Source organism: Alligator mississippiensis, chromosome 4 (genome assembly GCF_030867095.1).
Source record: "Alligator mississippiensis isolate rAllMis1 chromosome 4, rAllMis1, whole genome shotgun sequence".
NCBI classification, from domain to species: Eukaryota; Metazoa; Chordata; order Crocodylia; family Alligatoridae; genus Alligator; species Alligator mississippiensis.
In genome coordinates this window covers 136,429,322-136,453,191 of record NC_081827.1, presented here as the reverse complement: position 1 = coordinate 136,453,191, position 23,870 = coordinate 136,429,322, and the positions used below count along the sequence as shown (strand labels likewise).

The 23,870-nt window shown below is 43.3% G+C and overlaps 2 protein-coding genes across 2 annotated transcripts in view; one reads left to right on the top strand and one right to left on the bottom strand.

The window, feature by feature from the left end:
- Nucleotides 1–16,331, top strand: part of LOC106736859 (protein mono-ADP-ribosyltransferase PARP12) — a 40,269-nt gene extending 23,938 nt beyond the window's left edge. Inside the window, exons 9-13 of the mRNA XM_006267890.4 lie at nucleotides 2,325–2,421; nucleotides 3,024–3,099; nucleotides 9,327–9,457; nucleotides 13,105–13,256; nucleotides 13,975–16,331. Of these exons, the coding sequence (XP_006267952.1) occupies nucleotides 2,325–2,421; nucleotides 3,024–3,099; nucleotides 9,327–9,457; nucleotides 13,105–13,256; nucleotides 13,975–14,258 (740 nt within the window). The 3' untranslated portion in view covers nucleotides 14,259–16,331. The remainder of the gene's footprint in view (nucleotides 1–2,324; nucleotides 2,422–3,023; nucleotides 3,100–9,326; nucleotides 9,458–13,104; nucleotides 13,257–13,974) is intronic.
- A 212-nt stretch (nucleotides 16,332–16,543) lies between these two features.
- LOC102565131 (tetratricopeptide repeat protein 38) overlaps nucleotides 16,544–23,870 on the bottom strand; it is a 42,056-nt gene continuing 34,729 nt past the window's right edge. The window contains exon 14 of the mRNA XM_006267889.4: nucleotides 16,544–20,915. Within this exon, the coding sequence (XP_006267951.1) occupies nucleotides 20,822–20,915 (94 nt within the window). The 3' untranslated portion in view covers nucleotides 16,544–20,821. The remainder of the gene's footprint in view (nucleotides 20,916–23,870) is intronic.

Here is a 23,870-nt window from a genome sequence, read left to right as displayed (position 1 = left end):
AGTACAGGGGGAGAATGACGTCCCGGGATTTGCTTGAGAAGCATCTATGGATGCAAGCCAGCATTTTGGTTGCTTTACTAGCTGCAGCATCGCACTGCAGGCTCATGTTCATCTTGTGGTCAATGATGACCCCCAAGTCTCTTTCTTTCATAGTGCTAGCCAACATAGCACTGCCGAGCACACCTTAGCTTACTGTATTTTCTTGTATATAAAACACCCCAGAATATAAACACACCTTATTTTTGAAAAACAAAATGAATAAAAAAATCTTTTCCTGTAGTAAATGAGCTAGAAATCTGAACCTGCTCATAGGAAGTAGAACAATGGTTTGCTGCAGAGTCTACATTCTGTTTCACCAACTAAACTGGCAAAACCTGCTCTTGCCCTATTACTTGCATATAATGTGTACCTCAATTTCCAGGAACTGTTTTTTGGGAAAAGGTTGTGTGTTGTATGTGAGAAAACATAGTATTTTGAGTAACAATCATGTACCAAGTCAGAGTATTTTGCTGGGAGAAGTACTACAGAGAAGAAATATTACAGTGCATAGGGTTGAATTAATGGGTATACAGAAAGAGGAACATAGTCTAGGGAGGGTGCAAGATTGTGGATTTCTGTCTTCTCACGATCTGTAAAGTAGAGAAAATGTAAATAAGTATTCAGGGAGTGTGATTGCACAATGGAACAAAGACAGAATTCAGCAGAGAAGAATTGATAAGGTGCACAAACTAGGGAAAAAGAATGTTTTTGAAGAAGACACTTCCCTTAGAGCAGGGGTGTCAAACATACAGCCTGCTGAGCCATATGATCCAGTCTGTGGGGTTTTGGGAAGGGTCTGGATGTAGGAGTAAGACAAGTGGGCATGGTGTTGAATTTCAGGGTGTAGAGTCCCATTAGGAACACATTTTGAGAGCAGCAGGCCAAGAAACAGTTGTGTTAACACCCCCCCCCCCGGCTCCCTGAGCAGACAGTGGTTCCCACCCTTGCCATTAACCCTGCTGGGGGGGTCTGGATCTGGCCCACAAGGAACTCATGATTCAAATCTGGTGGGAGTGCGAGTTTGACACATCTGCCTTATATTTGACTATCAATTCTTTGGTTCTTACTCAATGGGATCATTATTTCACCTTCCCCCCCCTCCCCGCTTCTGTCAGATCCTGCAGTCTTAATTCCAACAAGTTTGTCATAAGAATACTTATCCCAGTTGAAACCTGCCACGCTTCTGTAACAGCTGTAGTCTGGAAATCTAAGTGCTTTATAACCAGTAACATAGTAGCATAGGCATTCTTACAATTCTCTGTCATCATTATTATTATATCTGTTTTGCAGAAGGGGGGTGTGGGTAGATGGCATGCAGGAAGTTGTCCGTCTTCCATGCCAAACTAATCTTCCTCCTTATATACTAGTCACTAACTCCACTTCAGGCTTAAATGAAGCTAAAACAAAAATGGAAAAAAGAGAAAGAGCCTTTCTTTAAAGACACTGGGAAACTGTGGGGGGGAAAACCATATTTGTGCTGTTAGAGTGAACTTTCAAAAATATAAAAAGTGACATGGAGGAAGCAAGTGAGTTTTAGAACACTGCTGCTCAACCTTTTGGCTTCCACAGGCCAGATGGGTGGTGTGGGGCTGTTCCATGAGCTGGATGGAGCCCCATGTGTCAGGATTGGGCTCTGAGGCCCTGCACTATCCCTTCTCTGCCCCAAGTTCTGGGAGTGGGCCCTGACACCTGGCACCACCCTCTCTTGCCCCTGTATGACAGGATTGGTCTTCAGGGGTCTGGCACTGGTCCCAGAGCACCAAGATTGGGCCCTGGCCAGGGACACAGGGTGATAAGGTAAGAGGGGAAGGTGCTAGGATTGGTCCCTGGTACCCACCGTTGCCTCCACCCAGCCCTGCATTCTGGGATCAGGCGCCTAATCCAGTGTGCAGCACTTGAGGCTCCCCATGAGTCCAGAAACTTGGTGGTGAGGGAGTACTTGGCACCGCTTTCCTGCTACCAAGTTTCTAGATCTATGGGGAGCCCCATGGAGTGGATGGGCATTGGCCTGTAGACTATATCTGGTCTGCAGGCTAGAGGCTGAGCACCCATGTTTTAGAGGGACAGGGAAATTGAAGAGGTTACAGGGAATAGACAGAAATTTGAGATAATAGTATATGCTGCTGTTCCTAAGCAGGCAGTTTAGAAGTACCCTTTAATTGATTTTTTTTTTAAATGGTGGGTTTTTTTGTTTTCTAACACTTGCTGTATGAAATGTGTTTGCATATGGTTTAAATAAATAATAGTTGTAGTAGTAATAATAATTTCATTTCATCTCTTTCAAGAAATGGTCCAGAAAAATGTCCTTTATCAAACTCAAAGAGAAGTCCGCAGGCGGCCAAAATTTGTGCCTTCCGAAGATGTGGAGAAGATGAAGAAAGGGTACTTGACAACATGTTAGATTTTGTTTATTTCACTGTGAAACAAAACACTCCTCTGTAGACTAGCATCTGTCACTAGAGAAGGTCTATGACTGTCTTGGGAGTTTTGCTTTGCTGATTGCCATTGTAGTAGACTGTACTGTAGAGGACTCTGCACTTGTAAGTTTTGAAGAGCTGCATGCTTTGGTAGAATGATATAGCAAACAATGCTTGTTTTTAGATGGCTGCAACAATGCTATACTCTCCGTGCAATGATGCAGTCACTCTCATGTGAGTGGGAATATGCCAGTTCCTGTAGTACAGCCTGTCAAAGCTGACAAGGCTGCTGGTGGTGGAGATCTCGTCTTTCATGAAAAACTTCGTAAAGAACTGAGAAGTGACACCCAAAAGTCATTGGGGAACGATTCCTACTGGAAACCCGGATTCCCTGAATGATACTTATTTCACAGTCTGTGGGAACAAAATGAAACCTTTGCAAGGAGATTCTTACAAAGGGGAGTAAAAAGGCTTATTCTGGGGGGAAAATCAGTTTGGGAGAAGATTCCAGGCAATAGTAGACATAACAAAGACTCATCTCTGGGTTTCTTTTTATTTTGCAAACAGCCAAGCGGAGACTCCTTTAAATCCAAACTATCCCAAAGACTGGGACAAATCTGCACTGCCTGACACTGGGTACAAGGTATTTGCTTTCTTCTTTTGCCTTAAATGAGATTAGGCTGTTTGCATCCTTATTTTTGTGATGGAAGTACACAGTAATCTAAAGGACATGGCTTAATTACCACATCTGATGAAGCATTCACAACCTGGGCGTGTAGTTCCTAAGTGACATACTGTTAACAATATTCAGTCACTTAGTAATTTAAGCAATGCCCATAGGCTTCTGAAGATACTGCTATGGGCCTCACTTCCATTGATTTCATTTGAATTTTTAAAGTACTTAAATAGGTTTGTAAAAATCTGGACCATGGACTTAGAACTATGGGTGCCAACTGAGTTGGTAGGTTTCGTGAAATGCACTTCTGTTTATTAGGAACTGAGCTAAGATTACCAGCTCTTGTAATATAGATCAAAGAAAAGAACTAAGAGATAATGCCACCATGGTCTTTACTGGATTAGGTTTGGATCCGTGACTTACGTAATGGGATATGGAGATTTCTCACTTCTATCCCAAGACATTTAGTACCATTAAATGGACCACATTTTTAGACGCACGCATAGACCAGTCTCTTATGATAGGAGAAAGTAAGAGATGTTGATTATAAAAACGCATTTAAATCCATTTTCATCTAAACTTGCACCTTTACTGTCTTCCCCATAGTTTGTCAAATATCTCTCTCTTCATACCTTTAAAAAAACCCCCAAGATTAACATTAAATATATACCCAAGGAAATAAAACTAGCAAATAAATGCAGAGCCATTGGATAGCTAGACATTTTTACTAGCAGTTTCAGTGGTGTCCGATTATTTTGCCTACAGATGGATTGCAAAGAATCTCTCTATTGGAGTGGTTCTCAACCAAGGTTACCATGGCATCCTGGGGTACTGTGAGCTCCTTTTAAGGGTGCCATGGGATGCCTTGAAATATTATTATCGTTTGGTGTGCAAACACCTACAGATGATTCACAAGAGAAACCCGGAGATTTCACATAGAAACTCAGATACAATGCATCAAAAACATTCTGACCTGCTGTGGTCTTTCAGTGCTCTTTGCAAGAGAAGAATTGCAAAAAATGAGAAAACTGCAGTAAAAAGGTGACAAGCTAAGAGCATGTTCCGAGTGGTGCCCCAAGTCTAAAAAGGGCGCCTTGAGAACCTCTGCACTGTTAGGTTGATAGAGATTTTGCGGTTAAAGGAACAGGACAGAGTCCAGCACCTTGGGATATGTTGCCAGTTCTGTCTGGCATTGGCCAAATCGCATGGGCATATACTTCCTGATGGGTATAGAAGCAGCAGTGGACATTAGAGCCTGATTCTCAGGTTGGTTTTACAGTAGCTTTATCTCTATGGTGACAAGAATTTTGGGATTTGCTGTTGACTGGTCAGTTGGACAGCATAGTTCTCCAGCTATTCATATGCTGGGGCTACAGTGAGGAGCAACTAGAAGAGAGCTAGTCTAGTTGTTTTTTAGCTGTCTTTTAGGTTCTACAGACGGGATTCTGATACTCTCACTCATGTTGAATAGTTCCTTTTACCATTAATTACTATTGGCAAAAGGAGCACAACACAAATATGCATCTCAGAATCTGACACTAGCTTGGGAGAGAAATTCCTTTGAGTTCAGACATACACAGGATAGAAGGGGACAGGGTTTTACTGCATCTCATCTGCTCAGTGGTTACTGTCTGGGAACATTTCTTTTGCGTGGAAACTAAATTGCAGTGACATACCTCTCTTTTGCTAGGCCAAGCTGTCCTGTGTTAACCTTCCATTTAATCACTGAGTGCACCTGATGTGCAGTGAAGCCCCTTCCCCTTTTACCCTGCACTAAAGCCATTTGTTAAGTACTTAAAATTCTAAGTTGTTCTGTGTTGGAAAGTTAAATATGTAAAAGCAACACCACAGACTCAAGAAATCTTTTGCATATCCATGTCCTATCAGGGGACTTCATAACAAAGATAAGTATTTAGGTCCCAATCCTCAAATGTACCAAGGTACCCAAATCTCTTTGATTTCAGTAATGATAATGACATGGTAAATAAGTGTGAAGTACCTAAATAGCTGAAGATTTGGGCCTTGCTGCATTTATGCCTGACCATCATGGCTAAGTGGTAAACTGGAATAGTTAACTAAGGCTGGTATTTTCAAAGGATTGTTAGAGAGTTAAACGCCCAGTTCATTTTAAAATTCAGTGGGAATTTGGGTGCTTACCTCTTTCTTTTTCAAATTATAGCCCAAATTCCAGTTGGGTACACTTTCACAAATGCAATAGGTTTATTTGGAGGCAGTATCTGACCTGCAGAACCAGGTTATGGACAGGGGATGGCAGCAATACAGGATGTATGTTGCACCCCATTTTGTTCTCAGAACCTCACCTCAGTTGCCAGGGTTGACCACTCAGGAAGAGTACATTTTTTTTTTTTTGCTTTTAAACCAAGTACATTTCATATGGAAAGAAGAGTGGGGGAGGTAAGAGGGAGTTTGGCTTTATTACCTTTGTCCCTTTTCAGAAGCTCGTATGCTTCGTGAGTTTACTAAGGCTGAAGATACTAAAACGTGAAATATTATTCACTCTTAAAATCCAGTCCAGATAGAAGTATCACTGATCTGAGCCTGAACATTCCCAAAGACACTCATCACAGTAGTGAATCTTGCTTTCATTATTTTGTGACTGGCTGGGAATCTGCATTACTGTGTGGTATCCCTCATAACACCTGATGCCTCAAAATTGATGAATTTCTTGCAGTTCAGATATTGAAACTTTCAGCAAATCTTGCTACATGTGAAACAATCACTTCAAGAGAAGTACAAAAGCCTGAAGAAGCCCCTCTATTTTTCCTTACTTGTCAACAGCCAGTGAAGTATTTATTCTCTAAAGCCTTTTTGCAACATGAAAGCTTCTATGCAAGGGAAAGGCTTAAATATATATATGTTGTTAGACACTGATAGTCTATCTGTTAGGAAATCAGATATTGTGAATTTTTTCCATTTTTGTTAATTAATTCAGTGGAGACCAAATGGAATTAGAAGCTGAAAAGAAACAAAGAGCAACAGATGAACTGTGATCTTGTCAACACCACCTTTGGCTAGTGTTCGATATTCTTAACATGGAATCTGTGCATGTTCCATGTCAGAGGCTTTACCTCCTTTTGTGTGGTTATTGCAGTGTTGATTTTTGTAATGCAGAACAAATGTCTCTGCTAAAAGAAGGTGAAATGACTACAATTTTAACGGCTATCTGCTATTTCTTTTGACACCATGCTTAACCTACCTCTCTCTCTCTCATATATTCCTACCTGTATTATGAAGGTACTAATGCTTAGTTCTCTTTAAGCGCTTTCTAAGATCTATAGAGAAAAAAAGTAATGAAGAGCAAAATATTATGATACCAGTAAAACAAACAAACAAACAAACAAAAACAGGCTTGTAGCTCGTGTATAGTGATATTTAGCTAGCCTGAAACAATCAGAATTGTCATTTATAAGAGGTTGAATCACTTCAGTGAAATAAATGCTTGCTGGAACTAGTGTTTCTGCTGCTTGGCAACCAAAGTATTGTTTTGTTATGTATAGGCAAGATAGGATTCACCTCAAACATTTTCTGTGGGACCAACATTTTCTTCATGTCCTCCTCCTACTTTCTGGCAGCAGCATCTTTACCTTCCCTGTCTATGTTTGTGCCAACAAGAAGATTCCATAGAATTTGGTTCTAGGAAACTGGTTTCAGAAATCAGTAGGAGGCTTGGAATTGAACTAACATAGCAAGGAGATTCTTGGTACAAACTTTGGGTGGCAGGCATGTTACTACCTTCATTCAAGCTCACTATATAGAAGAACTGCAGCTTTTACTTTTAAGGATGAGCCAGGGCTCTTTAAAAACATGGAAATGGGATTCCAATGTTCCTAAATTTCTAGTTCTGAGGGAATCCTTCTCTTTTGAGCTTCCAAAGCATGTATGCCCATGCTGTGCCTGGCTTGGATATACTGACAAGCATCTCCATTTTGTGGTCCTATTCCATGTGGCTAATAAAGATTAGTAAATCTCCTCTTCCAAGACCAACAACAGCAAGTCCTCTGAACCAGTTAGCAAGAGAATGCTCATCATCTCTCACAAAAAAAAAGTCGCACCTCTGTGCTCACCAGGCCAACAAAAAATCTGAATTCTACTTCACCCAAGAATGTTAGTAGGATGAAGGTGAAAATAAGACTCATTGGATGAGGCTGAGGCTACAGAAAGGGTGGGAATATCTTCGTTGAATGGGTGGAATAAGAGAAGCCCAAATGTATTTTTATTCTCACGGATAAATGAATTGGTGCCACAAGACATCCATTTACTTCCTGCTACTGTGGAATTTGCCGTCCTTGTACCAGAACATGGATACGTTGTACCATGGAGCAAGCTGAACTCAACCTATTGTACATTTTAATCTAGTCTGTGTACTGTGTTGCTAGTGGCTTATATTGTAAAGTGGCTCTCTAAAATATTTTTGTATTAAAGATGCTTACTGTATCTTTTTAAATACTGCTTTTTAATAAATCTAAAGACTTAACCCTGGAAACACAGCTTGGTTTATTCTAAATGCTATTTTTTGATCTGTAGGGTGTGTCTGAGCATATTTTAACAATTATATAAAAGACTTGGTGAATCAAAGTAAATTGGATGCAGTTCTACAACAATTTCTACAACATACATTTTCTTTTCAAGCATATGAGGTTATCATAGCAAAATCATTTTCATTGGCCCACAAGATCATTGATATAGTTGAGTTTTCATTTCTGATCATTACAAGCAAAGCTGTGGGTTTCGTATTACCTCCCCGAATATCCACACCTTCCCTTTTTAAGATGCACCTATGACACATGGGATGTGGAGTCATTCACTTCCAAGTCTTTGATTCACATGTACCTTAAGGAGCAATTAATGTAAATTGTTACCAAATGATCTGTTGTTACCAAATGATTGTAGTCTCAGGTGTAGTGTACAGGTAGCCACCTGAACAGATAAAAGGCCAAGGTCCTTTGATATACTGTATGTACTTGAATTCAAGATGAGTTCCTGCCCCTCCCCAGTTGAGAAGCCCCTCATCTTGAATTTGAGTAGAAGATGGAGTGGAGGCAAGCAGGCAGCTGCTGTGGCTCAGACTCTGATCCTGAGCCCAGTCCCTGCCTACAGTCAGGCACAGCTTTAGCTCATTTCCTTCCAGGCATGGAGCATATACATGCTCAATCATCTTCCCAGCTAGTCAGTAGTGGCACAGCTCCAGCCCTAGGACGCTGCAGTGTGGCTTAGCATGGGCTAGAGTAGCATGTGCTCCATGCCCAAGGGGAAAGGAGTTCTGGAGATGCACCTGACTGTGGCAGGCTCCGAGGAACAGGGAGTGAGGGCCACCCACCCCCCTGCTGCTGCTTTCCCCACTATAGCAGTGGGACAGACATGCACTTAGGACAACCCACACCCCCAATCATTAGATTTATACATGGAAAACTATAACAAATTCTTAAAATTTGCTATGTATAGAATTTAATACATGAATGTGGTGTTAAAAAAAAAGTGATCTAAACTCTTTAGTGTAAGCTAGCAAGAAACCTTGATTTATATAATTTAGATTTTTATATATTTTAATTTAGATTTGTTGCATTTAAATATTCTTTAAGAAAATTAAAAATATATAACTTGGTCCTCGCATGCCAATAAATATATTCCTTATTGTAAATTTGGCACTCATTTTTGCTAACCAGGAAGATGCACAATGTCCATGGACACTTATTTAAGCAGTTATACAGTATAATATGCATTTGTTTGGATATTTAACTCTTGCAATGTAGTTTGGTTTATTCTGAATCCTGTTTTGATACCCTAGATATCCTGGATACCCAAGAAGAATAAAACATATAAAAGCTTGTTTTGCATTTGAAACTGCTTTCTTAAACTAAAGCAGTCATATCTGTAGTTAATGTTCCTGGTTACCCTGTCCTTCGAGATTTTAGAAGGAATATCTGTCTTATCCTCACATACTTGGGCGCTTTGAATACATAATTCACTCACCTTCCCTAAAAAGAGTTGAGGTACAGTGGCAGAATAGGATGAATCGCTGCCTGTCCTACCTGTTTGCAGATCAAGAACAGAACTAAGTTCACTCAAAATATTCTCTGTCCTCATTGGCTCTTCTTAAAAGTATATTAACCTGTTGTGCCTTGAGCCAGTTGAGTCTCTTGCATAACCTTTGGCTGTGGTTTGATATTTTATAGGCTGTGGTGATCACTAAAGAGTCTTCTGAATATGCTACAATTGCGAAGCTGTTTCAACAGACAATGAAAGGTTATGTTATCCATTGTATGAAGAGGATTCAGAACCCATCCCTTTGGCAAATCTTTCAGTGGTTTGTATCCGATTTATTTCTTTATACTGGTTTCTACAATAGAGATGGGGACTTAACTTCCAAGGCCTGCTTTCCTGTGGCTGTGTAGTGGTGTTTGACATTAATTTTGATGGAAGTTGCACAAAATAGAATGCAAAAATTTGTTTTAGCTGTACAAATACAGCTAAGTTCTAGTGTCTATTTTTATGGGCATTTTTAGAAGAGCCCATCCATCTCTTCTGGCAAGTAATGAGCTATCAGTTGAAGTGGTACTCTTAGTGAATTACTGTAGGGCCTCGTCTTAGAAAATGGGATATTTTCTGTATGGCAGACCAGCTGCCTATGTAGGGAGCCTTAAAAGCATTTCCAGAAAAAGTAAAAGGATGTGTGAATGGGACAGAATTGGGATGACGGTACATTCACTGTATTTGTTAGATTTAATATTGTAAGTTATCTATAATAGTAGAGCAGGGGTGTCCAACCTTTTTGAATGTGGGGCTGGATCACGAACTTTTTATCACCCAGTGGGCCAGAGACCCATATTCAGAGAGCTCACAGGAAGTGGTATCACATCAGGAAGTGATGTCACGTGACCTTTGACACCAATGAAGTTGCAGGAAGTGACAATGAAATGGGTGTGGAAATGTGGCTTAAAAATCCATATTTTGCCTACCCCTCATCTAGGCATATCTATGCCTATGTTCTACTATGGGTAATTCTCATGCTTCTGGGTATTGCTGATTGCCCCCACCACCACCCTTCTCCTTTCTGCTGTATTTGCCAGGGTGTTTTTGAGTCTTCCTCAGAGGTACTGGGTGTTGGCTACAGCCGAGGCTAGGGACTTTGACTGGGGTGTGCCAAAATTAGTGAAATTTGCTTCACTGGAGTACATGCAAACAGGATCTCCATATGTCACTGATGAGCCTGAATATTTTCATTTCTTTTTGCTCTCAGGAGAGGAAATCCTGAGTATTTTTGTGTTGTTAATCTATTGTAAGTGTTTATTCAGATATTAGACTCAGGCGTGGCTTGAGAGCATGGGAAAGTAGTGTGATTTGGGGAGTTAAAGGCATGGAGTTGCTCCCTCCCCTGTGAAAGGCAGGGATCTCCCTCCCTCCCTCCCTCCCCACACACACACACACACACACACACACACACACACGTGCCGAGAGCCCAGTCACTTGCCCGGCCCCGGGGGAGGCACCGTCTTCCCACCCCAACCCCAGCCTGGCCTGGCCCTACCTGCGGTGCCCCAGCTGGGCAGGAGGCGGCAGAGGCAGAGAATGAAGGCAAGCCCAGCCGCCATGCTGCCTCCGCAGGTCCACATCACCGAGCCGGGCTGGAGGGAGCTGGAGCTGGGCAGCACCTCGGGGCACAGCGAGCGCAGGCTCCGCCCGAGCCCAGGGCCACCCCGCATGGCGCGGCCAATGCCGACAACCTGGCAGGAGGAGGCACCTGCCCACGCCGCTCCACCTCCGTCAGCGACTCGGGGCCGGGCGGCCAAGCCAGGTTGCCTCTCGCCTGTGGGCGGGAGCGGCGAGTCACTCGGGCTGGGAAGCGGTGGGATCACATGGTGCTGGGGACAGGAGGAGGCAGGCTGGGGCTGCACCAGCTGGCAGAAGTGGCAGCGGAGCCATGTGCTGCTCGGGAGAGGATAAGCCCGGCCAGAGTGGCAGGGGCTCAGCTGTATTTTCCCCCTGCCTAAGTGCAGCTGAGCCCCCTGCTGCTCTAGCTGGGCTCATCCTGTCCCGAGAGGCACACGGCTACTCCTCTTCCCACATGCACCGTTAGGCTACCGTCAGATACCCAGATTTTGGCTTTTGGTGCCTTGCCCCACCCTGCTCATCATTAGGCTACAAGTTGACTCATCCTCACCTCAATAGGACCAGGGCTCTCACTCCTGTCTAGATGTGCTGGATCTTCCAGGTTTTGGCCCCTTGTACTAAGGCTTTAGTACCTAGCTTCCCACTGAGTACCAGACCCTGGCAGGGCTCTGTAGAGTCCTTAGCCCCTCACAGTGGAGAGTGTTTCCAAGGCACTTCACCCTGTAGCCCCTTCTAATTCTAGTTACTTGGTTTGAGCATTGGCCCTTCTGCCTCAGCCCCACCCGCACCCGCCTTTGGAGCACCAGCCCTTCTAAGCTGCCTTCTCCTCCTCCTCCCAGCTCCAGACCAGCTGCCCTCCAGGCCCTTGCTCCTACTCATCTCATACAGGCTGCCCTTTGGGGGGGACTTACTCTTCCAAGCTCTTCTCCAGTAGTTTCTGTCCCAGTGCTCTGGGCCACAGCCTAGGCTGTGCATGCCAGCTTCCAAGCCCCCAGCTTAAGATGGCAGAATGTATCTCTGGTCTCCATTATTCTTTTTTCCCCACCCATCTGCTGAGTCCATGGCTCCATTGCAGTGCACTCTGCTTGGGCCCAGGCCTGGGTGCTCTTAGCTGTAGCCAGCTCACTTCCCCTGACCCTATACACAGCTTAAAACACAGTGTGCCCCAAGCACCCTGCTGTGTGGTCTCCATCCCTACAAACACACCTGATCCTGCAGTATAGCCCAAACAACGACAGAAACAAAACATATAACTTACATTTCCCTATGCTGCATTTGCAAAGCTCCTTCTGCTGTGAGGTCCTGAACCAGTATGAACCCTTAGCCCCAGACTCAGGCTTATGTGGCTCTTTCTCCTCCCCTTCCAGTCACCTGACCTGGCTTGCTGCTAATAGCCAAGTGTTCTGCTGCAATCTTTTTAATTGGGCTCCTTACTTGCTCCAAGTAATGGGGGAAGAGGTTGGTGATAGAGCTGATAATCTAAACCAAAGCTGTTCAACTGGTCGCCCCCAAGGGCTTAAACTGTAGCTCTTGGGCTCCTGGTCTGAGTGTTGCTTCTCCCAACACTCTCCTGCTGCAGCCATCAGAGTCCTTGGGCTTTCCCTCCCTCCTCCAGCTTTTGCTGCCTGCCCCCGCCCCTTGGGAATAGTTAGGTGCAGGGTGACCCCAGAGCGAGTCTGTCTGGGGAGACCTGGAGTGCCAGCATAATGCAGTTGTCGGGGAAGATAAGAGGGAATGCCCGTGTTGTGTGGGGAGAACTAGCACAGTGCAGTGGTGCGGGGTGCCCACAGCGTGGCACAGTGGAGGCTGCCCATGTGGACAGTCATGTGGCTCAGGCAACTCTGAAGTTGGAGAGCCCTGTTCTAAACCTTTAGAAGCTACAAAGTCCACCAAAATGAAGGCATATTTAAGTAAAGGACATTTTAACCAAGGAACCAGTATTGGTATCACTGTTTAAAACCTCAAAAACCAGGCTTGGCTTATTGTTTTTGCACTTTTTTCATATTCCTTTTTTTTTTTTTTGTAGATTATCTGCTTCTATTTTCCCTTTAATTCTGAGCCATTTCTGAGGGGTTCAGTATTGCTCTCTTGCTCAGTAAAATGGTTTCTGAAAATCCATGTGAGGTCTGATAATGGAAATGCAGGTAGTGCCTCCAAATTAATTTTCTTCTTTCCTTCTCTATCTTTTACCTCATATGCCCTTTATTTTCAGACTAGCAACCCTAATCTGAATGCCAATGAAATGAAAACAATGATAGCTGAAAACCTCATTCGTCTTACATATGCAAATGTGTGTGTGCAAAGAGAATTCTGTCTCTTTAACCAACATATTTTTCACATCAGGCAAAAGGAGCAGATGAAGAAGAACAACGGAGGAAAGGATGTATACGAGAGGCTCCTGTTCCATGGAACCAGCAGTTCCTTTCTGGAATCCATATGCACTCAGAATTTTGACTGGAGAATCTGCGGAGTCCATGGAACCAGCTATGGAAAAGGCAAGTAGGAAGTGACTCTGATTCGATATCGTTGCTATGCTAATTGTCACAGTGGTAATCAGCTTTTGGAAGTACTTATAGTGCAGGAAAAAGAAAGTGTGGGATGTTCTTGTGTTCTCTCTGGTTGGCACGGTCAGGTTGTTCTGGGGCTGGAGGCTGGTGGTGGCAAGTCTCTTCTGCTTGGGGCAGCAGCAGTGCAAGGCTGTTCGATCTGGCATGGCTCTTCCTGCCCATCAAAACCATGCCGCGTGCCACATTCGGCACGCCTGCCATAGGTTGCCGACCCCTGATCTACCATCTTCTTGACCTCTGTTCTAGCAGAGTTAAGTAAATGGTAACTCCTTTTGTAGGAAGACAAGAGTTACTTTTTCCCTTATGCTATTTCCTTCTTACTGGTGATTCCTTGTATTATACTTATTTTTCACTCTTCCCATAATCCTCATCTCTTTTTTTTATCCTCACTTCTTATCACATTCCTTTCTGATCCAGTCTGTTCTTGCCTGCCTTCTGAAATTAAAAGGAAACATCTAGCAAAACCTTTAGCTGCCATTGTGACATTTCCACTATCATGTACTTAAATGAGAATAGACATGAACTTTGTTTTGCTGAAATTTGAGCTGGGTCCATCACGTATTATCATGCAATGTTCATTCTCTTGTGCCTCTGTATGAAGTCTAGCCCATTTCCAGTATTCTTATGCTGTCTTTGTTATTTCTAGGAAGTTACTTTGCAAGAGATGCTAGTTATTCCCATGCTTACAGTCAGTCTCCTACTACCAAAATGAACATGATGTTTGTGGCACGGGTTCTGGTTGGAGATTTCATCAGAGGAAATGCAACCTATGTTCGTCCCCCATCAAAATCTACTAATACGATCAACTTATATGATAGCTGTGTGGACAAAGAGTCTGATCCCTCTATTTTTGTCATATTTGAGAAGCATCAGATTTACCCAGAGTATATAATAGAATATCGCGAAGGCAAAAACTGTACTGTATCTTAGATATAGGAATGTACTATGTCTTAGATAAGGAAAGGAACAGTTTGCATAGCTCAGCTAATTGTTGATATTGTTAAGGGGGTTTTATTTGGGCTTATTTGTTATACTGATAAGGGTCTCATTTTTAACATTAACACTCTCCAAACATTTTTGCAAATAATTTGGTACTTGAAGGAGGTTTGCAAGATGAACATCCTGCTTGTTAGAAGACTAATCTTTTTCATCAGGCCATTAACATTCATCTAATCAGAAAATGTGATTACAGGTAACATGAACTGACAAAGTTAAGGGGACACGGTTGTTGATTTTTATGATTCTTCTTTGGTTAGAAATAATTTTAAACAAACTTTACTAAGTCAATATATAAAGGACTTGGCTTTAGAAATAACTACAAATGCGAAGAAAACAACTGACTTTAGTGTAGCTCATAAGCAAATTTCTAAGTATAGTTTTTTTAGATTTGTACTGATTATAGTTCTTCAAGTAGGAAACCTTTATAGAAGGGGCTCTTTATTGTAGATCTACAATTTCTGATTATTTCCACTGTTATTTCTAAGCAGTTTGAAGTACCTACTATGTAATGAACATGGTCTAGAATTTTCTCTCTCAGTGATATTTGTTAAAACAATAACCTAGAAAAATTAAGACTTTCCCTTTAAATTGGTGTAAAGACTAGGTTTTAAATGTAGGAATTTCTTAAACGTGCACCAGCAATGTCAGTCTAATGGTTGATATAGAAGACAATCAGATAAAATTCTGTTTACTCTTCTGCTGTAGGCTTGTGCAGCTTTATCTTTAGGTCAGGGTAAGACCATTATAGTAGGCAATCTGGGAAAAGGCAAACGCTGGAATTTTTTTCTCAGTTGCTAGCGACTACAAGCATAAAATGAAAGGTAGCATTGAATTCATTTGAAAACCTTGCTTGTAGTATATGTCGTTTTCCATGTGTGGACATGGGAATGCTGTAGGACAGAAGTAAAAAGTTGTGTTATACTGTTTTCTATCCTACAGGACAAACGTAAATTCTCGTTGAGATGGAGATGTCGCGTGACTTGCACAGAGAGAATGTTTCTGATGACGTTCTCAATCACTTGTGCATTAGCATATGCTCTGTTACCTAAACTTTGTTGTGTTTTGTGTGGCCCATTCTACACTAAGAAAATTGCCTACTGCTGACAGTGGTAGAGTGATAAATGGTTCTGATCTTTTTTCAGGTAAACCATGTTTAATGTCAGCATTTGCAGGAATGAGCAACTGTTTTAATGGCAACCGAGCCTGTTTAGTTAACTGATCTGCAGACTAAGATGCTTTCATTTCAGGGCATCAGTGGAAACGAAGATCATAAATTTCCATCAACTTCTGTCACTTTTCTAAGTGTTGATCTTTTCAGTTGAGACGTCAGTGAATATTTTTGGTGAGGCTGAGAAAAATCCTCCAGCTACTAATGTTTTGGAATGTGACTAATTGAAGATAATGATACTCTGCCAGATTTTGGTGGGAAAAATAGTTTTATTTTTTCTGAAGTATAATTTGTTAACTTACATCCTAGGAAGGAGTATTAGACAAATTTCAAGTCTGAAGATACAAACGTAAACTGTTTAGTTTAGCAAGTTCCCACAAAGGGGGGGGGGGGGTGTAAGACTAGCAAATCATATTGCAAGAACTGTTCGAAGCAATTATACATTTAAGTGTTTTTTCAATATAATCTTAAAATCAGAAATATCGGATTTGGTAGTGGCAGTGGACGGCTTTTTTTACATTCTTTTTCTTTTGTAGTCCATCATTAAATTTCCAAAATTATCCTTAAACTTGCTACAGTAAAAATAAAGTATATACTTGATATTCTTCTGTTGTTAGACATGTAGCTTAATATGCCATTAACATAGTGGGCAAATGACCAGGGTATTATTGGCATTGTGTTGTGGCTCTTGTTCTTTTGCATTCTGAATCAACGTCTAGCATCAGCCAACTGCTCATTATGAAAGATCAAGTCAAATGACAGTTTTTATATAGAAATGGTCTGTAACTGAGCTTTGCAATTACAAAGTGCCTGTAATAAACTAGATATCAAAAAGTGTGGTTGGTTATATCATTTTGTCAATTATGTGGAATCTGAGATCCTCCCTGCTATCAGCTAGTTAAAGTAGTAAAAAGAGCAAAAGGTTTGTGGTTCTACTGTTCTAAATGGGGAGGGGATGGGTGGGTGCAAATGTTCTGCCAATGCTGGTTCAGAATGTAACTTTCATTCAGCTTGCACAAATGAAATAGCACCAAGAAGACTCCCAATAAACATGTAGAAGACATTATTATTGTAATCAACATAGTGCATTTTGTAAATGGTACAGATTTATAAAGTACAAGTTATGCCTGATACTCATTTTGACCAAAAATACTACTTCAAAAAATGTTCAATTCAGGGGCTTAAAGACTTAACCACACTGGTAAAGAAGCCATTGCATAGTAAGCCTATACTGTGAATTTACAGCACAACAGCTGCTCCATAGTCACTTGCCATCTGTGTACTCTCAATGGGCACATCTACATGTGCCATTAGGGGGCAGCACTAAACTGTAGAGCTTATTGTTCCATAGTTTATTGCTCCTGGGAAGCTCCAAGGCACCCGGTTTACATATGTGCCTGGACTGCAGCACATTGAGCTGAGTTGCAGCACCCCTGGCAGGCAGGGCTGCTCCTACTAGGCTCATTGTGATGGTTATGAAGGAGGAGGAAGGAAGAATACCTACTATGTCTGGATAAAATAAAGTACCATGTGTACGTCTGACAAAGCAGAACACAGGAACCTTAAATTTAACATCCTATTGTGTGGGGAACCTAGTCCTTAATGCAGTGTGAGGAAGCATCTGATCTCCCACCTACCAGGCAGTTGGAAACAAGGGGCTACAGTAGGTGGGTTTTACAAGAGAGGAGGACTAAGCATAACACATGAGGGAATTCACCAGTCCTCAACCTCCAAAGTCAGGACCAGGATTACAGCTATCATTAGGACAAAGGCAAGCATTCAAAACTTCAAGGTATGTTAAGCACTTCTTAAAAAAAATGTGTGGCTTAATTTATAAGTGATTTTCCCATTGGCATCAATGGGAGAGCTGCAATTGCTCAGCAATGCTGAAATACAAATCACATTCCTTTAGGTGTCATTTATAAAACAGCAGGCCTGGGGTGCCCTGGGATGGGCTTCTGTCCCTGGCAGCCTGCTCCCTTGTCCAGCACCCCAACAGCCTCTCCCACCTTGCTCACCAAGTCACCTTAAAGTTATCAGTGATAAAGCTGGGAGGTAGCCCTCAGGTGATCGGAGGGATGGTCTGCAGCAGCCCACACAGAATCCCTTCAGCCGTTCAGAAGCCCACATGGAGAACTTGGGCCTGCAGCAGCAAAGCCTGCAGAGTGTTTTGTCCTGGGCAGCCTCCACAGTGTTGCCCCTTTAAGAGGGTTCTCAGCAGCCTCCCCACCTGCTACAGCTACCCCATGCCTCATTTTACAAATGAACAAACACTTCCCATAACAGAAGCCATCAGTAAAATAACCAGAATTTACCCACCTGTAGGACTCTCCCTTGCAGTCCATGCAGAGTACCTTGGCCTGGGTCAGACCTCCACCTCAGCCTAGTTCTGTTAAAATTCCCTGCCTGGCTCTATCCTTTCCAGTCATCACCCCTCCCCCCCGCACTTCCCTAATGAGGCATAAGGATTCCTTCTCTACTCAGCAGGCTTACTGCTTTTACTGCTCCTTTCCTGATGGGCCCCAAGGTTTTCCCCTGCCTAATTGGCATGCTTACTGCTTTCCTCCTGATCTGCCCTTGCAACCTGCACCCTATTAGTAGGCTCACAACTCTGCAGTTTGCTTCACTGGAGCTTTCACCCTGCACTCAGTCAGAGGGCTTAGGGTCCTCTTTTTTTTTGTTGGAGTCTCACAAATTATTAGTGAATTAGTATTGCTGTTCCTCAGGTTCAAGTTCTATGTCCATATGCATATTTAAAAAACACCAGATAATTAAAGACCAAATTCTGCCCTTGCATCTGGATAGCTTCTTCACCAAATACTGGTTTATTTATACCCACCTGAGAGGCTAGGAATAGAACACAGTATTCCTGGTGTGGTCTCTACAGGCTGCTCGTTCTACTTTTTTCTTTATTTCAAGAGGTTTGCCTGTGGCCTTGTTATTTTAGGTTTTATTTTGCTTCTTTACTTAGATAGGGGATGCTGTTCAGGAGTCCCTCATAAGTTAGGCCGTAATACCCAGTCACATGAGTAAAACACGTACTTATTTATAAAGAAAATAAGGGCTCACGAAGGGTGGGATTTTCAAAGGACCAAACAACTGATTATTGGTGTTCATACTACTTACCATATTTACTCATATTCAAGATGAGGCTTTTCCCCAATTCAGCGTGGGGTGAAAGCTCTTTTTGGATTCGAGTACAGGGTGGGGGGAGAGCAGCTGCTGCGGCTCTGATTCTGGCCCTGAGCCTGGGTCAGGGCTAGAGTCAAGAGCCACAGCAGCTGCCTGCCCCCTGCCTCTGCCAAAACTCTACCCCTCCCCACTGCCTACTGTCAGGTGTGGGCTCTGGGTCCATTAGCTCCTGGGACATGGAGAACATGGAAACTCTACTCTTTGCTCAGCCAGTCAGTGGCAGTGCAGCTCTGGCCCTGAGACACTGCTGTATGGCTGGGCAGGTGGCAGACTGCAGGCATCATGAGGGCGGGTGCTCAGGCTGCTCACACCAGGTGGCAGGGAGGCTGCAAGCAGGTGCACTGGGGTCCACGGAGCCCCAGCCTGGCTTGTTGCCAGCAGAGGGTGCACATGTGTCTTGAGGCAGATGGCAGGGGAACTGCAAGGGGCCTGATCCTTCTTGTGGCAGGACAGCCCTGGCCCCTTCCCCGCCCCAAGGCTCACGTGTACTCGCTGCCAGCGGTGAGCCGAGCTGGGGCTCCATGGACACTGTTGCAGCTGCTTGCAGCCTCCCCACCACCTGCAGTGAGCAGCTCATACTCTATGGCGGGTGGCAGGGGCCTTCCCAGAGCCCGGGCCAGCTGTCGCAGGCAGACAGAAGGCTGCAAGTAGCTGCAGTGGGGTTGGCAGAGCCCCAGACCAGCTCATTGCTGGCAGCAGGTACATGTGTGCCTCAGTGGACAGTGGGGAGGGGCCGGGGCTGTACTGCCAGAAGGATGAGGCCCCTTGAAGCTCCCCTGTTATGTTACCCAAGGGCTGGCATGCCAAGCAAAATGTCTTTACGTGCCATGCTCTGGCACATGTACCAGGGGTGGCTGACCTCTGCTCTAGGGTAAGAAGCCTTATGTTGAATTGGATCCAAACATTTATGCAAAAACTTCACAGTTCCATACATGTAGGTAGTCGTTTCCCTGCCACAGAATTATATAAATAAAAGGGCAATACAAAAATGTAAGAATGAATTTTACCTACAATTGTCGGTAATGTACCAAAATGCAACTGCAATAAAGATCACATGAACACTTAATAGATTGCCAGCAGACTTCAACTATTGTTCCCCACTATCATTACTCCTTATTAGATTTGTTATAAAAGTGTGCAGCATTATAAGTATAAAAATCACCTTGATTTTTAAATTTCCATTAAAGATGCAATAACAGAAACAAGCAGTAAAATCTTTAGAGGAACCATGGCAAAGAATATCATACAGACATAATCTTAGATAGACAGCAATGCAAAGTGTCTTTGAAGAACTGAAAGACAACTTCTGGAATCAGCATGCAGGCCAAGAACAAAAGACTGTGTGCGAAGTGCTGTGCATGTTCTGATGCAGGCCCTTACTGCAAGCCAGGGACTTGAGGGAACCTTTGGCCATCAGTGGATCTACCAGTACGATCATTCACTGCTTCAAATCTCATATCTGTTTCCTCACCACTCTGCGCATGGGGCAGAACTTGAGGGAGATATATAGCTCCCAACTTCTGTTCCCACTTCAGCAGTTCTGTGAGGCCAGGACCTCTTGTCTTGTGGCAATGGGGAAAAAGCGCAAGGTTTGGCCCATAACTTTGTGCTGAGATGTAACAGTGGGCCAATGCTGTCTTGTATGCTTCCTATACCTCTGGCACCACCCAGACTTCTCTAATAGATCCCATTTAATGTTTTATTTTCTTGAAAAGCAGTTTGAATGTTCACCCTTTCCTATTTATGGACTAGAATAGCAAAGCCAAGAAATAATTTGACAGCTGGTCTAGAGGACTGTTATCTCACAACCCAAAAGGTATAGAAACCACCCATATTTCTAGAAAGTGATGGCTCAGCAGGTTTTAAACAAAGGATTGATAGACCTCTACTTTTCCTGCTACTGCTGCCTTTTCCCAGGCACAACTAAGCCAATTTCTTGTTAGGACTGGAGATGCTCCAGGAAGTTAAGCATCAATGCTGAATCACCTACAAGAGCATTCCAAAGTTCAGGCAAGCAGGAGATCTGATATGGCTTATAAGGCTACTAGTAATTCCCCCCATTTTGATTCCTTTAATTCCATGGGAATCCACTAATTAACAGTGCTAATCATGATTTCATCTGAATGAGAGAGATTCAAGCCACTGCATGAACAGCTGATGCCTTCCAAATAAGCCGCTCAGTCAACGGTGAATTTGGTCTCAGTGCATCACGTTCCATCAAGAGGCACCTGGAGGTGAGGAGACAGGAAAAAAGAGGCCTTAAATATAGAGTTCAAAATTACAGAGCAGGCTATTTTTAATTCCCTTGTGTAGTAGCCACGTAGTAGATGGTGACTTCACTGTCACCAATGCTACCTGACAATCAGTTTCGAAGGCACTACAGCAGTGTTTTTTTAAGGTCAGTATTGTATGCCTGACCCACAAACACAGAGCACATGCTAGCTGAGTAGACTCATCTTTTCCCCACTTCTACCCCTCCAATTAATTCATTTTTGCAATCACATGGCACTGGAAGTAGCACTGCACTTGCATGGTACAGACTGATCTTTGCCTAGGAGGTCAATTTTAAACAAGCCTGCTCTTCTCTCACTAAGCCCCCTTGTTTCCCATTTGTATTCAAGAGGCTGAAGCAGAAGAGTCACTCTAATCTGGCTATGCTGCATCTAGTTCCAGGACTAGTACACAGAGACCTAGTTTGGAGTGATGTTGCATCAAGGATGGGCAATTATTTGGCCCATGGGCCACATAGAGAGTTTTGGTGGCCTGTTGCATGCCAGGTCAGCACACCCCTCTACTCCCTCCCTGCACAGCAGCTGACCAAAACTCCCTAAGTAGCCCCATCCTATCTGCCTGGTCATACACCCTGCCTATACAGGTCCCAGATGATCTCCATAGAGACTCCAAGATCATGGAGCTGAGGGACAAATGAAAACAAAGCAGCAGGGGTAGCAATACTATTCAGGATCAAAAGTTAAGAGCAAAGCAAGGGGAAGACATCATCACTGGCAGGTTACAACAAAATGATACCATCAGTCAGAGAAACAGAATTAGAAATTTTCAGTGCATATGAACCACTAGAGAGAAAGGGGAGGAAAGCTCTGCTTAGAAAGCTAGCAGTATTCATGGTTGGAGGGAGACTGCAGATTATAACCAAGGACTTCAGCTGTATAATAGAAATGGGTGACAGAACAGAAGGAGGAGGAAATGAACTTTAGACAGATTGTCCAGATTGTTAGCAATATAAAAGAAGAGTCACCGACAGATGGGTGGGCAGGGAGAAAACTTTCACTGGAACTGACCCTGGTGGAAAGAAACAGTCAAGAACTGACTTTGTGTTTGTATTAAAAGAAATAGAGGTAAGGAAGAAAGAAACCATAAGTGTGGCATTTAGTGATCACTGGATACTGAAGGTGGAACTGAGTCTTTGTAAGAGCCCCAAAAGTTGAAGGGGAGTGTGGAAGCTAAATGTGTGACTGTTACAAGGTACGGAGATATGTCAAGTGTACATGAGACAGTATGAGGTGTGCAGAGATGACCTGAGCAGGGTATGGGGCCTGGGGCAAATCAGCCTGTGTGGGGCCCTGCCCCTGGATGCAAGGAAGCCGGTGGCAGATACGGCAGCGGAGGGAAGATGGCGAGCAGCTGGATGTGTCGGATTCAGCGGTGGATTCGGTGGGGGAGGGGGAAGGGTTGGGAGGTGCTGAGTGGCCGAATGTGAAGCCAGGGGCAGCGCGGAGTCGCTGTGCTGCTCTGTCCGGCTTCACGGGGTCCCCCAAAGTGTGGGGCCCAGGGCGGTTGCCCCAATTTGCACTCTCCCCCGGCCCAGGGACAGCCCTGGAGGTGTGAACACTGAAGAAATATTTTAAGAGTACCAGAGAATGGTGGTTGATGGTGAAGAGGAGAACAGGAGAATTCCTCAGGAAGGAAGGCTGAAGAACTGTGGGGAAAAGAATGAAAGAGCTGAGAGAGCTGCAAAGAAAGATGCAGGAACTGCTAAACAAAGCTGCTGAAGTAGATAGATATGAGAAGAAGGAGAAAAAAAATAAGGCAAGAGCTGGAAAGCTGGTTTAAAAGAAAGATGAGAAAGAAAATATGTTTAGCACAAGCACCCTGGGTGGGAGAAAATGAAGAGTGGTCTTGATACTTTTTGGCTACAGTGGACATGGTGAAAACAGAGCTAAAAAACAGTGCAAGAAGGTGGTTCCCAGGTGGAAAATAAGGAGGTGGGGTTGGTGGCAGTGAGAAGATTTTATGAAGAGCTATATTAAAAGAGGAAAATGGACAGGAAGAAGAAGAAGGACTGGAAGAGACCAAAGAAAAGGTAGAGGAAGAGGAAGCAAAGAAGATGGAAGAAAAGATAAGCTTAAAAGGAAGTGGAGGAGAGCTTAAAAAACCTTTCAAAGAGGGAAACCGCTAGATAGACTACCTATGGAATTTTACAAGAAGTTTTGGGCATGAATAGGGAAGGATATAGTGGAATTATCATGATAACATATTTGAAGTGTTAGGAAAAATGGGGTTCCCAGATAAATTTATATGCTGGATAAGGTTATTGTATCGTAACACTTCAAATATGTTATCATGATCCACTCTGTCATGTGTTTTTTCTAAATTGAGGTTTGCTGTAACTGTGTGTTTTCCTTTCTTGGATGTGGGACAGTGCATCTCTGATCACTTTCAGACTTTCGATAGAAAGGGTTCTAAAGCATACAGAGTATGGAGAAGTGATGGGGGGTTAAACTAAATAGATCAAAAAGCACCATAACGGAGCTGAAGGAAATTGGAGAGATGAGAGAGAGAGAGAGAGAGAGAGAGAGAGTGCTAGGGATCCCATTGGAAGCCGAGGGAAAAGGTAACACAGCATGGGAAAAGGTGATGGCAAGGATACAGCAAATACTTTGGTTATGGTCCAGAAAGGACACTGTCCTTTGTTGAAAAAATGGTGGTGGTTAAGGCTGTGCTACTGCCAATTATTCTATATATGGGAATTGTATTCCCACCAATGTGGGAATGCATGTTCTTTTGGAATGTCAAAAAAGGAAAGGTTGGATAAAGCGGAACTGTTCAAAGCAAGAGAGATGGGAGGAGGAAGGGGGACTGCTGGACCTGGGATTGTTCTTCTATGTGAAATATGTAAGTGCAGCATGCAAGATGGTAATGGAAGGAGAGGGGAAAGCAGCATG